At 39.3% G+C, this 18,135-nt stretch overlaps 2 protein-coding genes across 2 annotated transcripts; one reads left to right on the forward strand and one right to left on the reverse strand.

Moving 5' to 3' along the window:
* Positions 1-1,164: 1,164 nt before the first annotated feature.
* On the forward strand, positions 1,165-4,566 carry LOC306869259 (TM2 domain-containing protein 2-like). The gene is made up of 4 exons (XM_079415945.1): positions 1,165-1,696; positions 1,809-1,896; positions 1,992-2,107; positions 3,184-4,566. Exons 1-4 carry the CDS (start codon positions 1,431-1,433, stop codon positions 3,395-3,397), a joined length of 684 nt encoding a protein of 227 aa, XP_079272071.1. The 5' UTR covers positions 1,165-1,430; the 3' UTR covers positions 3,398-4,566.
* LOC306869505 (serine protease HTRA1-like) lies at positions 3,992-14,268 on the reverse strand (the record flags this gene model as incomplete). The annotated part of the gene is made up of 9 exons (XM_079416267.1): positions 3,992-5,000; positions 6,248-6,343; positions 6,443-6,500; positions 6,578-6,692; positions 7,371-7,403; positions 7,494-7,688; positions 9,796-10,000; positions 10,808-10,907; positions 13,458-14,268. The coding sequence occupies 9 exons, from the start codon at positions 14,266-14,268 to the stop codon at positions 4,835-4,837; spliced, it is 1,779 nt and encodes a 592-aa protein (XP_079272393.1). The 3' UTR covers positions 3,992-4,834.
* Positions 14,269-18,135: the final 3,867 nt, after the last annotated feature.

Here is an 18,135-nt window from a genome sequence, read left to right on the forward strand (position 1 = left end):
CCACATCTTGAGCATCGGGGGAGAGGCGGAGATCAGTGGTCATGAAGCGCATTGGAAAGGGACCTGCAGCAGGGGGCTGAGGAGCATGTGGGCACTGAGCCGGCACGGGCTCGTCACCTGATCCTGACAGATCCGCATCAGAAAGTCGTGGTATTTTCCTCCTTGGCTCGAAAGAGGCTGCAGAGGAAGAGCGCGGCAGAGCTAGTTGGGCGAGTTCATCGCCTTGGACGATGGCCACACGGAGCCGGAGAGTCCAGAGACTCATATCTCCGCAGTGGGGGCAGTCCGACAACCCAAGCACCGCCTCTGTGTGGGTGCGACCCAGGCAAAAGACGCACGATTCGTGGCCATCAGAGAGTTCGATTGGCTCCGTGCAGGAGAGGCAATCACGAGTCATCTTTGCTTCCAAAGCTCACCGGAACACACCAGGGGAAGAAAAGGCATGTCCGCTGCAGCATGTAGATCACTGTGAGTAGTTCTTTCTTGTTGATAGGTTTTCTGCTTCTCGTAGAAGGTTGGCTGAAGAAAAAGATTCTAAATAGATGACGTACAAGCACTGCCTTATATAGAGTGGGATTCCCACTCATATTTCGAGCGCTTGAACGCCATTGGCCAGTTTTACTGGCGTGATTCAATAAGGCTTCAGTAGTATTTGAGAAAAAGGTATTTCCCATAACAATGTAGAGTGACCGAACTGAAGGGGAACAACCCCAATCATTTTATTTTATTGCGGCCAAAATCCACTATGATGGTCATCATTTCACCACAAGAGGTCCATGACCATATGATGGAACCAGATATGCTGGGCTACTGAATAAAAAAGGTTCACTCAAGGTAGGAGGCTTAAAAAATATTTAAAATTTCATATTTAAACATTTCAAATGACGCAAATTAAGATATTACACTTCTAAATTAATCTCATAACACACAATAATGTACGCCTAATATATTACATTTCTATAAAGCTCTAAATAAAATGTATACCACCCCAAATGCCTAAGTGTGCCTTATAATCCATAAAATATATTGGACTGTACAAAACGACGACATTTAATCCCACAAATGTTTAATAATTATGAAAGCAAAATACAGTTTATTTATAGTATATTTGCGTATTTCTTTATATGAATAACACTGAAAATAAATATGAAATGACGTAACGCTACACAAAATAGCGTCATCACAATGCGCCGCCTGCGTTGTCCATTATACATCTCAGTTTCAGCTTATGTTTACAGCTAGCAGAATAATATGGTACAGACTCGTCTACAACACGGTACATAAGTAGCATATTATGAAATAAAACCGCCAGTAATATGTCGACTGGCATTTACAGATGTAACTGGCAAAATCACCGCTAAAGTAGCTGCTGTCGCGTTCATTAGCTGGAAGATTATTTAGCCGTCCAGCTTAACTGCTGTTCAGAAATCATGCCGCAGATTTCAGTCAACTATATTTTATTATGCGGACAGTTCTTGCTGCTCTTCACAGTGCTGCTTTTACAGTGTCTAGAAGGGATTCACTCGCAAAACTCAACCGAGCCTCCCGGAAACAGAGTCACGACCAGCAAAACAGTTCTGATCAGCAAACCGACAGTAGAAAACGCGACGGAGAGTGTTATACCTACAGAAACATCAAATCACACGCAGCAGCATGAGTACAGCCCTCCATCACCTGTTGTGCTCTGTCGATACCTGTGAGTAAACATCTCATCTTTACGAGGCACGCGGCCTGTAACGTGTAAACAACACTTACTCGTCACTGGTGAAGTTATGTGATGATATATCGTGCTCTTGTATCTTTTATAGACCAGAGGAATTCATATTCTGTCAAGATCCAGTCGATCACGGAGGAAATGTCTCTGCCTTTCAGGAACTGGGCTATGGATGTGTAAAAGCAAGTACATTGGAAATATATGTTGCACTAAGTATGTGCGTGCCAAACGATGTTTACACTCAAGCTAAAAACTTAAAACGTATATTTTCTTGTAGTTTGGCGGTCAAGTGTACAAAGATGTGAACCATACCCAGGTGTTATGCACGGCACTGGATGGCATAGAGTGCGCTGGACCAAGGGAGTTTCTCAGAGGCAGTGAGCCATGCATTAAGTAAGTGAAAGGGTTATATAAATATGAATTAATATATCATTTTTGGCAGAGGCTATTTGCATGTTAAATTCTTTACACAAGTGGAAGAAAAAGTTTTATGTTCACTAGGTGCTATAGTGATTTAAAAAAATAAATAAATAGTGCTATTAATATTTTATTGCAGATAGTGGTAGATACTAGTTGCAGCTCAGCGTGTTGTAGGACATTATAACACAGTAGGATTAGGGTTTATTTTAAATTTGACCCGTAACCTGCTAATCAATAGAGGTGTCCTTGAAGGTCCAGGTCTGTGGTCAGTGTGCCTCATCAATGTGAGGACAACAAATCCAGTTTCAACTATAGGCTTATTAAATATCCATTCGGAACTTTGTTTCCAGTTTTCAATTATTGTTGTTATTTTTATTATTTATAATCAACTGCACTCTGAGCTGAAATGGCTTTTGAGATGTGTCAAAATATAAATTCACTATCATTACTCTCTGAATGTGTTATTTTGTAACTTTGTCTGGCTTTTGCCAACAAAATGGGCTATTTGCACTTAGTGTTAGTAAAAAATAAAAAATTTTAGTCATGGAATTGTCTATAATAAATATGCATCTTTCTAGTTATGGTCAGCTGTAGCTCTTGTGTGGAGTAAAACTTGATTGCTAACCATAGATATGTTCAGATAATGGTCTTAACTATTCATTAGCAAATTGGTCTTAAAAATCTTTACAATTTACTAGAAAGGTCATGGACAATTTAATTGTCAAGAATGTTGGAACCCTGCTAATAGCTTTGTTTGTTTAAAAAAACAAAAACAAGGATGCCCCTTACACAAAGTGTTTCCTGTTGTTTGAACTGCTCTTGAACCACAAGAGAGCCTTACATAATTTTTTATTTCTATACCACAAGAGGGCAGGGAAGTACTGTGGATCTCAAATTCACTGAGAGTCTGTATGTACTGTACTTCATGCTGTGTAAATCTCAAGACTGGCCTTCAGTAAATAGAGCTGCATCAATTCACAAGCTTTACACTAAACACAAACTTTAAAACTATTGCCTTTGTTAACTGTTTTCCTTTGTTATTTATTAAGATATACAGGACACTACTTCATCACCACCCTATTGTACTCATTTTTCCTGGGGTGTTTTGGCGTCGATCGGTTCTGTCTCGGGCACACTGGGACTGCGGTGGGAAAGCTGCTTACCCTGGGAGGTCTTGGCATCTGGTGGTTTGTGGACCTCATTCTCCTGATAACAGGAGGCCTGACCCCCAGCGACAGCAGCAACTGGTGCACTTTCTATTGATTTAAAGAGGCTATATCTGATTCAACTTTCTCATGCTCACAAGTTATATTTAATACACTGTATGCACGTGGGCTTACATGGGCCTTATCTTCCATTTATTATTTGTAAAATACTGTTATTCTTGTTTGTTTTGTAACGTGTTTATGCAAAGCAGTGTAGTAAATAAAGATCATCTTCAAAGAGTAAAACTCTTCATTGATACATCAATATTTATGATGATCTGATTTTTTTTTTATTAAACAAACAACATAGTTATCTAGGAAATTAGTCAGATATTTTCCAAATGGACTACACTTGTCTTTGTCCTATACTGTTATATGGTCTTTCTGAACATGCTCCCCATTATGAAATGATGTCTAAAATCAAATCAAATTATGTTTTCAGGGCTGGATTGCAGACTGTGCCAAAACAGCTGCAGCGATGTTACAGATCTTGTTTTAGACTGAATACCTACAAAGAGCTGTCAAGGGACAGATGTTATGAAACAGCTTGCAATTAAAAATACATACAATAATAGGCATGCATTAATATTAATCATGCATCCTTTGGCAGAATTTCCATGGCTTTTTTCACACAGCATTCAAAACGCAATTTGGTGAGAAACTGTTAAAAGTTTTATTTTTATTAATTTCCTCTTGTTCCATGGCTTGTGTGTTTCTTGTACATTATGTATTATTTACTTGACTGTTGGTCTGCTGAACAACGTAGGCACTTGGGGATATGTTGCAACACATTCAAATGCATTGCTTTAAAACAACATGTGCTTTTAATTCAATAACCAATTACTCACAATTTCTGGCTTAGATAAAATCATTTGGGTACAAAGACTTGTTTGATTGGTGAAAATGGCTCTATATTTGAAAACAATTGAAAGCAGCAGGTAGTAAGTGCTTGCAATGTGTATGTTGGCCGTGTTATGGATTATAGCCTGACAGATCATCAGCTTTAATGTTCACATGCACTACAAGATAATTCTTTCATTCAAAACACAATGCTTGTTTCTAGAGCACCAAATCAGCCACATGAAAATATAGTTTTGCCATAACTAGAATAACTTCCATTTTAAAATATATATAAAATAGTAAACTGTTATTTTAAATTGTAATATTATTTCACAATATTACTGTTTTTACTGTTCTTTTAATCAAATAAATGCCTCAATGAGCATAAGACACTAGAGCAGTAGTGTATATCAGTATCTTATAATATTCTGTAAAATAAAACTGACATTACAGTTAATCAGAATAATATATACCGAAGAAAAATACAATCTTAACATTAAAACTTGTGTATTTATATCAAAACGCATCACTTGGCCTTGACGCGTCATGATAATGTATGCTATTAATATAATGCCCTTTTCAAGTAATGCATGTTTGTGGATAATATATTGTTTGTAGATGAAATGTAGATGAAAACTAGCACCAGAAATGTTTTTCAGTCCACTTCGTCAGGAACCACTGTTATTGTGATTTCTTCATTAGCACGTTGCACCACCAAAGAAAGAACTGTGTTTGACTGCACAGCCTGACTCACATCCTCTGTAGAATGCACGGGTTGTCCGTTAATGCTGATTATCACATCTTGGTTGAGCAAGCCGGCGCTACAAAACAAATTGCAATATGTGAAATGTTGTGATACTCTTCGTTATTATTCTTGTATTGTGTGTTAATTGCAACAGTTAACTGATCAGACTTTGGATGTAAAATAAGCTCGAAGACGACAGCTGAATCAAACTTATCTACTTAAAAAGATAGACTACCTAAAAATGAAAATTCTGTCATAGTTTAAAGAATGTTTGGTTATAGGGATGTAACGATTCACTCAATTCACGATTCGATTCACAATTTTCTTTAACAAAATTAGATTTAAGACAAATTATAAATTATATGTGTCCTTTTATTATTGCTTGGACAAAATGCATTACGTTTCTTTGTGAAATTGAAATATAACACTATAATGATATATTAATATAGCACTTGAATATTATTGCTCTTTTGTTGGTTTTGATTACTTCTATTGTCCTCATTTGTTAGTCGCTTTGGATAAAAGTGTCTACCAAATAACAAAACTAAATTGAAATTTTAAAACAAACCCCAAATCAAATAAATAAGTAACACTAATAAAAGAAATCACTTCATATAAACAAAATAAGGCTTTGTCTGTGCTCTTTCCATTTAAAATGAGAGACAACCACTGCATTTTAATCATGATCCAAACAAAGATGCTGCATAAATGCAACATGAGCAGTTTTTCATCTAAATTAGACTGTATAATTTCGAAATTTGAAGCAAAAACAGAATGTTCTGACTTCAGTTTTGTGAAATTATACATAACAAATATCTGCATAAAACAGAAACAGCAGATGAGCTGAATGAGACGCAGATTCAGTAGTCTCTGCCAGCAGGTGAATCGTCATATATTTGCATCGATTTTCAACCGGCTCGTGGTTAATCGTTACATCCCTATTTGGTTACCAACATTCTATTATGTTTCACTGAAGAAAGTAAGTCGTATAGGTTTGGAATGATATGAGGGTGAGAAAATGACCATTTTCATATTTAGGTGAACTACCTCTTAAAGTTTCTAATGGCAGACACTTATACAAAAAAAAAAAACTAAACAAAATACCACAGGAGGAATGTCATCATAGAACAGAAGTGCTACAGGAAAAATATATTCATTGGACAAATATGTAAAGGCCTTTATGGGATAAGATGAGGATATAAATCCTGATCTGACTGAAAGTTATGATAGTATGAAAGGAGCCTCTGGGCCTAGATGAGTGAAGAAAGGTGTGGTTGGGGTTAATCGGGAGGTGTAAGAGGAGGTGCAGGCAAATTCCTTTACCTGAAGGCAGCAGTCCCTGGAATAACCTCATACACATACACCCCTGCGCTCACGTCTGGAAAGTTGCTCTCCTTCTCTCTGAGCTCCCTAATCACACTGATGAAGGAAACATGATCATTAAAAAAACAATATAAATGTATCTTTATATCTTAATAAAGGCATATTTGAAAAGAAGAAAAAAAAAAACTAACTTACGCAGCTGAAAGTTGAAGCATTCGCACTCCCATATATCTCCTTTTAGTCAGCATTCTTCCTGAAATGTAAGAAAAAACAGCTACTTAATTCAATCAAGATTAAAACAAATAAACAGCTTAAAAGAAGTTTGCAAACCTTTTCTTTGCCTGTCATAAGAGTCCACAAGGAACTGGCGTATGCGGTCTGAGGGAATGGCAAAAGATATTCCTGGCGTAACCTTCAAAGTGTTTATGCCAATGACATCCCCATCCTTGAAACCGCAAACAGGGAGCATAATACTGAAATGCACTGCAATGAATGAACAGCTACCTTGAGACACACAAGGGACGGCGATCACTGTGTGTAGGGTTTAATTTAATAATTAAGAGTAATAGAGAATATTGAGGTCATTATTTAAACAAGTACAATGTAAAATGTTTGTATGTACATAATAATACATATTAGTAAAGCCATATCAACTTGAAATACAGCTTTTTTTTACTTATACCATTCCATTGTTTAATTCCAGTTTTATGGTGCATTTGTGCAATGCTTTTTACATATTTTCAAGTATCCATTGTGCACTATAAATGGATATATTTTTTATTGCAAAGCCAGATGCATGCTTCAGCCTGAGGCTCCTTCAAGGACACATGCTGTGTTTTCCTTTACAAAGATCAATAGAATAATATAAACCACTGCAGGTAAATTTGCCCAGGGTATACTAAATTTCCAGATGGAAGCAGACATAGAAACAGTAGATGATGCACAGTAAGGTACCACAAATACCAAAATTGAATGTTGCACAAATAAAAACAAGAGTTATAAGCTTGGGGGAAGTTTTCTGGAAACAAATAGGGATAAAAATCAGTAGCAGCTGAGAGAGAGAGAATTATGTTCAAAATATACTTAATGCCAAATAAGAGACGGGAGAATAAAAGGTTCTTACCAAGTTTACAAGAGGTCCTCCTGAGTTTCCATACTGTAAAAGAAAACATTAATATTCTATTCATATTCATGGACACACAGCTAAACTATCTATATTGATAGTGCCTATATGTAGAACGGTTACATTTATAATGGCATCTGTTTGAATATACTCCATATCAGAGTTCTGCAGGCCAAGTTCATGACCTCCTCGGTGGGTAGTGCTGATGATACCGGTGGTTACTGTGTTTTGAAGAGAAAACGGGCTTCCCACAGCCACTACAAACTCTCCTGGCCTCAGTTCTGATGAACGACCAAGTAAAAGCACTGGCAGGGGAGTCTGTTTAAAACAAAGAAACATTGTGTATTTCATTCATTCCTGTAATACATATTTTGCCAACTTCCTGATTTTTGTAAAAAAACAAAAAACAAAATACCTGCTCCATCTTTTTTAGTTGTTTTGACCAATAAAACTGCTAAATTAATGCTAAATTAAAAATAGGCTATTTATATAATTAATGTTTCTACTCCAAACACATGTCCAGATATAACAGTTTAAATGATGGCTGTCATAAAATCTTTTGAGGAAGCACCCCAAACAATCTGTTAAACTTTCTGTTAATATTTTAACAGAATAAAAAAAAAAACCCATTATTTAAGCCAGTTATTGTTAAATAAAAACAATAAAAAATTTGGTAACTCAAATAAAATAATAAAATTAAATGAAAAACATGAAAATTAGAAATGTGGCTTTGGAAACTAACTGAATAAATAAATAAGCTGAAGTAGCCTTCTAAAAATCCTAAAAGTTAAACAGAAATGTTAGCTACAAAAAATAATAAAAATGAAAAATTTAAATGAAATTAAAATGAAAACTGAAAATGTAAAAATAAAACTAATTCAAAATATTAATATAACACTCTCTCTCTCTATATATATATATTATAGAGAGAGAGAAATAATGCTGATTCAAGCATACATCAAATAGACATACATTTGTAATATACTATTTATGATTTTAGCTATATATTTTAGCTATAACATCTCACTCAAATTATTCATTATACTTTCCTGAAGTGAATGTAACATCAGGTGACATGTTTGTTCATAAGTTGTGTGACATATTTCAGCGGTTGAATATCTGACAGTATTGGAACTACAGTTCCAATGGTAAGTTGAATTGTATATTTTAACATTTAATATCTTCTGACCTTCATCACTTTTCCTCCATCACTTTTCGTGCTGTAAATAGGTAGTTGCAAAATGGAAAGTCTGTTGGTTTGTGAGCGCTCAGTGACAGCGTTTGAAATTAGCGACTACAGTGATAACATTTACACAGTTTGTTAGTGGGCACCTTTTTAATAGAAAATAACCCTTTTAATACTCGCCTTTTCCCACAAACAACTCATCGTGATCTCCAACTCAAAATCACACAGCCCCTACAAGTCTTTTTCAGAGAAAAACAACTTGATTATCTTCTGTGCTGTCACCTTTTTAGAACAGTCTAATAAGTTTCCTTGAATTGTTTGAAGCCAGCAGCCAATCTGGGCCTGAGCTCGCCCCTGCCTGCCTGTGCTCTGTAGGGTGCATTTTTATGACTTCAGGCTGATGCACCAGGCTTGATTACCGGGGCTTCTGGAGCAGGACGCCTTTACACTCTGTCCCAACCTTGACTCTGCAGGCTACTGCTGGGGCACTGCAAAATAACAGATTGCCATTTGCCTCCCCAGCACTTCTTCTCCACTTTTCTCCTCCTTTTTGAAACCACAGGCAGCCATACAAAGTCTGGGACTGAATTAAAGTGATTACCAATCATTGTGCTACATGCTGTTGCTATGGTCTGGGTTATGGTGAGACGTTATTGTTGTTGGAAGAGGATACTCTATGCTGCCGATCAAAGCTTGTCTTTACAGACAGTCTCAGAAGTTAGGTGGTTCTAAATAAATCTGAAATGACTTTTTTTTTTTTCTCTTTGGGCTGTTTTGTATTTCTGCCAGGAGATATTTCAGGGCCTTGTGCTGGTCCTGTTTACAAAGGCAGGCTCTCAGTGGCAAATAGACATGTTATCTTGCATGGTCACAAGCGCACAGCGAAAATAGGCGAAAAGTTGGAATTTGTAAGACCGAGACAAATTTTCTCCTGAGAAAATCAGAAAACAAATTAACCATGTCAAGAAGCAGAATCTAATTTTTGGTGGCACAAGCCCTTGCTGACTCCAGAAACATCTGCTGGATTGCCTCCCCAAGATTAATTTACTTCCAGCAGCTGTGAAGCTAGTCGCTGATGATAAACCAGTGGATCTGAGCAGTAAAATGCAAAGACAACATTTTTAACATGCAACAAAAGGTATTTTGACCATGCACTGAAGACCTCTGGAGGCTAGTTTTTGTCATTAGTTAAGTCATTTCTCCATGTCCTCTGACCAGGTTTTGGACATCTTGGCTTACCTCTGAGTCGATCTTAATGAGAGCAATGTCTAATTTGTGATCCACATCTTTGATTGTGGCATCATAGAGCATGCCATTTTTGAGCTCCACTTTGATATGTTGCTTATTGGTCAGTACATGTGCATTGGTGACGATCCACCCGTCCTCTGACACTATAAACCCTGAACCACTGGAAACCGGGACGTCTTGGTTGGAAAAGGGTTGTCTGGAAGGAAACATTGGGGAAATAGTTCCTTGGTGTATGAGTTAAAAAAAAGGTTTTGAAGCACAAAACGTTTTTACAGGTAAATTCCAAATTCTTGTCTGTACTTTTAAACATTGTTCATCAAAGAATCCTAAAAAAGTATCAAGATATCTATTTTTAACATAATAGCAATACAAAATGTTTACTGAGCACCAAATCAGCATATTAGAATCATAGAAGGACCATGTGACACTCAATACTGGAGTAAAAGTTGCTGAAGATTTAGCTATGCCATCACATGAATAAATTACAATCATTAACATCTATTAAAATTGAAAACAGTTACTTTAATTGTATTTTTATAATCTTACTGTTTTACTTTTTCAAATAAATGCAGTCTTGGTAAGCACGAGACTTCTTTCAAAAACACAAAAAAACCTTACAGACCCCAAACCATTGAGTGTATAACATCCTTTTTTTAAACTGTGCTATGAAATGTAACACAACAAATGTTTATTGTAAATGTTTAGTGATGATGACACTGTGCATATTTTGTCACATAATTATATACTAAAGTTTAATTTATGCAAAATGCAATTACAGTTATCTTGTAACACACAGAAATTCCAATCCAAACAGCAGTGTTTACATACTTATTCTACTCTCATTTTTGAACCTCTGTCTAAACAAGCAAGCAAAAACTATTATATTGTCATAATTTAATCACATATTGAGAGTTCATTCTGTGCCAGCTAAGAATACCAAGCATTATAACCAGCATGTCACTCTGTGCTCAGCCTCTAAACAACCAACACCATCTGTCCTTACCTACTAAACAGTTCTAGATGGACCACTGCAGGGGCAATCTTATCCACCACATCTGCTATGAAGTTAAATTTGTAGCGCATGCTGCTTGGATTTCGAGAGCCTATCAGAACAAAGAGATCAGACAAAAACAACACAAATTACTTTAAAAAGTATTGCCTGTTTTTAAATAGAGACCAAGCCAAAACACGTGCATAAAACCATGGGTTAGCAATTTTGCATGATCAGTGTCACAATGTTGCTCTTCAACATGTTGCATATCAACAATAGTAACCCTATTCTTTTCTTCACCCTGCTACCTGAAGGCACTGAGGGAGAACTTGTCACACAGTCTCTGCATAAATTGATGTCACATGCTTATCTCCAAGTCTGTGGCAGCTGACAGCAGCCTTGCTCCTCTGAGAGAATGTCAGGGTCCCGACATTGCATGTGCAGGTTTCCCTGGGGTGAACCACAACAGGTAAACACAAAAAATATTTATATAACAAGAAATGAGAAATCATGACAGTAAACCACAGATGCAGCGCCATAAAAACCTGTCTTAATAAATTAAGACATCATTGATTAAATCATATTCTCTCTTACTTTTCTGCCAAAGAAACCAGCAAATCTGATGCTACATATATGCAAATATGTGCTGGATGTGGATAAAGGTTATGTAATCCACATGTACCACTTGACAAAATCATTGTTCCCTTGACTATTTTTTGCATACTGAGTCCACTTTCAGAGCTGAATTGCTTGTGACACTGTGTTTTCCAGCCCTTTTGGGACCCCTGAATTTGGCAAGGCACAGCTGACAGAACATGCCACATGGCTTTTATAGATGGATCATATATCCCAAGGCATAACTGTCAAAACTAAATAAATTTGAACCTCTTGGCCAGAGGCCAGGGAACATTTGTGTGCATACAGTATATATATATATATATATATATATATATATATATATATATTATATACTCACCGGCCACTTTATTAGGTACACCTGTTCAATTGCTTGGTAACACAAATTGCAATCACATGGCAGCATGCATTTAGGCATCTAGATGTGGTGAAGACGACTTGCTGAAGTTCAAACCGAGCATCAGAATGGGGAAGAAAGGGGATTTAAGTGACTTTGAACGTGGAATGGTTGTTGGTGCCAGACAGGCTGGTCTGAGTATTTCAAAAACTGCTTATCTACTGGGATTTTCAAGCACAACCATCTCTAGGGTTTACAGAGAATGGTCCGAAAAAGAGAAAATATCCAGTGAGCGGCAGTTGTGTGGACGAAAATTCCTTGTTGATGTCAGAGGTCAGAGGAGAATGGGCAGACTGGTTAGAGATGATAGAAAGGCAACAGTAACTCAAATAACCACTCGTTACAACCAAGGTATGCAGAATACCATCTCTGAATGCACAACACGTCGAACCCTGAAGTAGATGGGCTACAGCAGCAGAAGACCACATCGGGTGCCGCTCCTGTCAGCTAAGAACAGGAAACGGAGGCTACAATTCGCACAGGCTCACCAAAATGGGACAATAGAAGATTGGAAAAACGTTGCCTGGTCTGATGAGTCTCGATTTCTGCTGCAACATTCAGATGGTAGGGTCAGAATTTGGCGTAAAGAACATGAAAGAATGGATCCATCCTGCCTTGTCTCAACGGTTCAGGCTGGTGGTGGTGGTGTAATGGTGTGGGGGATATTTTCTTGGCACACTTTGGGCCCCTTAGTACCAATTGAGCATAGTTTAAATGCCACAGCCTACCTGAGTATTGTTGCTGACCATGTCCATCCCTTTATGACTACAGTGTACCCATCTTCTGATGGCTACTTCCAGCAGGATAATGCACCATGTAACAAAGCTCAAATCATCTCAGATTGGTTTCTTGAACAACATGACAATGAGTTCACTTTACTCAAATGGCCTCCACAGTCACCAGATCTCAATCCAATAGAGCACCTTTGGGATGTGGTGTAACGGGAGATTCGCATCATGGATGTGCAGCCGACAAATCTGCAGCAACTGCGTGATGCTATCATGTCAATATGGACCAAAATCTCTGAGGAATGTTTCTAACACCTTATTGAATATATGCCATGAAGAATTAAGGCAGTTCTGAAGGCAAAAGGGGGTCCAACCCGGTACTAGCAAGGTGTATCTAATAAAGTGGCCAGTGAGTGTATATACATATATAGTCACGATCTGCGCTGGGAGGAATGAGAGAGAGAGACGAGAAGTACAAACAATAATCTTTAATCCAGGAAACACAGGGGATAATCGGAAATGGCTTGAAACACACAAACATAATGAGTAGACCTGACTGGGGAGAAACACACAGACAGGAACTTAAATACACAGGATAATGCAGGTGCAGGGAATGAACTAATCAGACTGGGGAAAAACTGAGTCACTGGACACATGGGGAGCAAAAACAGAACAAAACTAGTCCAGGGGCGTGACATTACTCCTCCCTCCCAGAAGGCGCATCCCACGTCGTAACAACTTCACCGGGGTGGGGGGAGCAGGCAGACAGAGATCAGGGAAAAATTAGGGACCCGGACCAGGAGGAGCCAAGCTGGACCACAGACATAATATTGACCCACGGTGGAGCCGACAGAGGGAGGAGCCATGGAGGAGGAATGGCCGCCGACTCCAGGTGGCTGACCAACGGTGGCGGAGCAGGTGGAGGAGGAGCCCGAGGCGGAGACGGAGAGCCGATGAGCCAGGGTGACGGGGAGGATCCAGGGGACCAAGGAGGAGCAGATGGCGCCGGCGACCGAGGCGAGGACGGGGATCCAGATGGCCGAGGAGGAGCCGCAGTGACAGAGGACTGAGGAAGAGCCGAAGGGATGGAGGAGCCTAACGGAGACGGAGGGACGAGGCGCAGCCGGAGGAGTGGAGTCCCGAGGCGCATGATGGTCGACGACAGACCAAGGCAGAGCCGGAGGGACGAGGGAGCCCGGCGGAGCCAGTGGACAGATGGGCCACGGCGGAGAGGAGAGAGCTAGGAGCCATGGTGGAGCCGACGGGTCAATGGGCCGAGGCGGAGTACGGAGCTTAGAGGCTGGAGGCAGAGTCAAGGAATACTCCGACCACAGCGACACTGGAGGATGGCAGTCCCGCGGAGCTCGCACTGTATAGATGGTGGGCTGAGGGCAAGCAGACGACAGCAGAGGAGGAGGCAGGAGCGGGTGGGAGGGCAGACATTTGTGCTCAGGGACAGGAGCCCTCTCTGGGCTGAACACAGGGACAGGAGCCCTCTCTGGGCTTAACACAGGAACATGAGCCCTCTCTGGGCTTAACTCAGGAACATGAGCCCTCTCTGGGCTGGACGGGGCAACTGGAGTGATAGAGGGCTCCGCAGCAGGAGGGAGAAAAGGGGCCAGATCAGCCTCCCAGTCGATGAGGTCCCCTTCTATAACCTCTCCCTTGCAATCCAGCAGGCTCAGATCCATTATCAGCTCACCCTCAGCCATGGTGCAGAGGCAGAGCTCCTCTCCGCGCTCTCACTGTCCACGGCATTCTCCCTCGTGGCAGGCTCTGTTGCCAGCTCTCGCAACTTGACTTACGTCACTTGTAGCTCCGGCTCTGCGGCGATCCGTTGCTCTGTCGCTCTGTCCGGCGATGGCTTGTCGGTCGCGGCGGGCTCCCTCTTTGTTCTCATATCAGGTGGAATGATTCTGGTGTCAGTGGTGTTGTGGGATTGTGTAGAACTCAAACATTGATCGTTGCTCCTAGCACCACCTTCATTTATAGAAAACAATAAAAATGGTTTCTCAGTGCAGGACTATTTGTACTAACACTGTAAGGTATCCATTTGATACAAGCATCCGTGTGTCAAATAATATCTCAAGCTGTGAGAATGAGAAAAGAACACAATACGATGACTTACATTAGTGTTACAAATGAAGAAGCCGTGGAAATCACCCTGTAGACACCATGGCATGATAAAAAGAAGGCATTTAAAAATATCAATAATAATCTCTTGTCCTAATATGATAACATTTTTGGTAGCTATAGGAATATCATTCTAAGGTTTCAGTTAATTTATACAATCAACATGCTATGATGATACTTATGCTCAAAAGGTGCTCCATGGTTTGGCTTGTAACAAGTGACAAAGAAGTTGTTGACATTAACAACTCCTTTGCTTTCGCAATATGCAAAACTGCTGAATGCCAGCACTGACATGTGCTGAAATGAATGTTATCAAAGTTCCCTTGACATTGAAGTAGATTTGAAATGCTGCACCTCTTTTACTGCAGAGGTTTGTGGCTTAAGTCATAAATCTTTTATCACATAAATGCCTCCTCTTACTTTTTTATGAGGGGATTCGGTTGAATTTTGCATAAAGCTGTAAAGTTAAGCTGTACTCAATCATATCAGATATGATATGCCCCGTCAATGACTTTTTGATTTGCACCTCAGCATTGCTAAACTTAAGTGTAGTATTTCAGTGATATCTGTGCTAAACATGGCATATGTGAAATATGATAAATATGCAAAAATCTGGTTTAAATGTGTCATTCAAGCAGCAATAAAATGATAACATTTCTGTGTTTTGAAGATTTGTGAGTTACATCTTAAAAACATTCCATCAGGACAGAAAGAATGTCTTTTGTTAAATAAAAGGAATTTTATCCGAATGGAAATTAGGACCACAGTAAATTTATGAGCAATCTGTCATTTGTTTTGATATAAATTACATTACATTACATTTGATACATTACTTTTAATATAAATTGTTGCCTCTGCTGCAAGAGGAAAAAAAAAGCTACACCATTTAGATTGTTATTAACTTCTGTCAAGTTGGCCAGGTGTTATGAACACCAAAACAAACATTTTTTCTTCCCTCACCGGTCTCGCAGGGGCCTCTCTGGATGAAAATGACAGCAGGTATGCCGCTCATCTCAGCCCGTCTGTTCTCCGCTTTCAGTCGACAGACACTGGGATATGTTCTCCCATCGTTGCCGCACACTGGCTCATGGGAGTCACACACGCACGCGCTGCTGCCATATTCACAGGTCATTCCCTGACCGCAAACCGCGTGTCCGTGATTCCCACAATACTCCCCCTCTCCCGCCGCACACACCTTGCAGCAGTCACATCTGTCCTTCACTACGCCGAAATAACAAGACTCTAGAGCAGATGAGCAGCGGGACAAGTCGCACACATTTGGGCATGTAGTTTGTCTCGTCCGAAGGTCACGCGCCAGCAACCCTGAGGCCATGAGAACACAGGTCAGCAGTCTCCACATGATGAACAATAATCTCACCAATTGATGTAAGGACCGATGGAATTTCAGTTTCAAGTAAACTTCCCTTTAACAAAATAAACAGATGTCCCCTTGCTTATCCCTACAGTGAAAATGTTCAAGTTTAAAAACAACAGTTGCATATTGCTGAAATGTCATAATGATGCTCAAGTTGTGGCTCGTTGTACGTACACCTCTGCATGCTGGAACACAGCTCTTCTGAGTCTGGATATAGTTTGGGGTCTTCACGAGAGGAATTAAGGGAGGAGCTCAAAGTTTACTTTTCTCTGTGCCTGAGTTCAACAACTTAGGTTATTACAATGAAGAGGTAATGATAAATACAATGTAATAATGCTCTTGAGCAGAACTTGCATTTAATAAGGGCTATATATTGTGAAAAATAAGTCTGCTGGTCTGCTGCCATTTCATTGTATTATTTCAAACTTGTGCTATGAGGTTGCTGATTTATTTCACTGTGTGGATAGTTTATGCTTGGAAGGGCTTAATTATGTTATCTTTTATGATGTTGTAATTATGGCATCTTTTTCTTTCTTTTTTCCTTTAAAGTCCGTGTAGAAAGAGAATTCTGAGAATTGTTTCTAAACACATTACAAATGTTAGAAATGTATTGCTGAAACACATTACAAAGACTCTGAACTATGTACGGTAGTACTAAATTGTGGAGTTAAATCGTTAAACAGTTTTTCACCGATTCTGTGTTCAGGATTTTTTGGGCGAGGCATCGAGCCACCGAGCGTGGCCCCGCCCCTAACACTATAATAACTACATTGAGAGGTCAAGTTCTTAATTTGTCTTTTTGAATGTCTGTGATGTTAGATATACAGATTATAGGCAGGGATGGTTCTAGGGTGAATGGCTACCCGGGTCTTAGCCCAGAGACAATATGTGGCAGAATACATACAATTTAAAAACATGGAGCGAATTTGCACGCGCAAACATGTATGGCTGTATAAATCCAATCAAGCTACTAGAGGTAGTATCAGTAGCATCCACTCAGGTTGAAGTGGTATTTGACAGTTGAGAGAGACGGCCGCTTTCCCACGAGTAGGCGTGGTTTCAGCGCCGATAGCGGACACGTCCCCAGCGTTTGAGAGCAGAGAGTCCTTCTTATTTTTCAAAGATTTTGATAACTTATTTAAGTTACTTGGCGGGTTTTTTTTATCATTCAAATTTGGCTGGGTGGTTAATAACACATTTTTCTGTTGTGTGACAAACTCAGAACACATATTTTAATATCACTTTACACGGACTTTAACAACTATATATATGGACACAAGCTGCATTTAATCAAAGTCAATACAGTAAAAATAGTACTATTTCAAGTATTATTACAGTTTAACGCACGCACGCGGCGCGCATGCATGCACACACACACACACACACATATATATATAATGATATATATAATATATAATGTTATATATAATGTATAAAAGCATTTATTTATTATATACAACATATGTTTTTTTAAAGGGGTCATAGGATGCCCATTTTCCACAAGTTGATATGATTCTTTAGGGTCTTAATGAAAAGTCTATAACATAAAATTTCTCAGTGGTAGTGTAAAACAACACCCTTTTTACCCTGTCAAAATCAGCTCTGTTTTAAGCAAGCAGTTTTAGTCCATGTTCCTTTAAATGATAATGAGCTCTGTTCACCTCACCCCTCTCTTCCATGGGGTGAGGAGCCATTCTCATGAGACTTTTTACTTTAGCAGCAGAACTTGCTAACTAGCACGTTAATAGAGTGGTAAAACTATGATGTCACTTTGTAGGCGAAAACCCGGAAGCGAGTTAGCATTTAGCATTTCTGGTTCCATCGTCCCAGAGTCAATGGATTTTTTGAATGGGATTTTGGTTAAATCCCTAAAATAAGGTCTGTGGTTCACACAGTCTCAAGATACTTTCACGTTTTATTCTACGACATAAAACACACCAGTTACACCACACTCGTGATTTTTTTAAAACTGTTACCTTTCTTAAAAAATACGGTGGCTAAGAAGTTGCTAAATTGGCCCCGCCCACTGATTCACGCATATTGTTTACGAGAGAAGCGAACTCACTCACAG

Source organism: Barbus barbus (assembly GCF_936440315.1).
Source record: "Barbus barbus genome assembly, chromosome: 5".
Classification (NCBI taxonomy): Eukaryota; Metazoa; Chordata; class Actinopteri; order Cypriniformes; family Cyprinidae; genus Barbus; species Barbus barbus.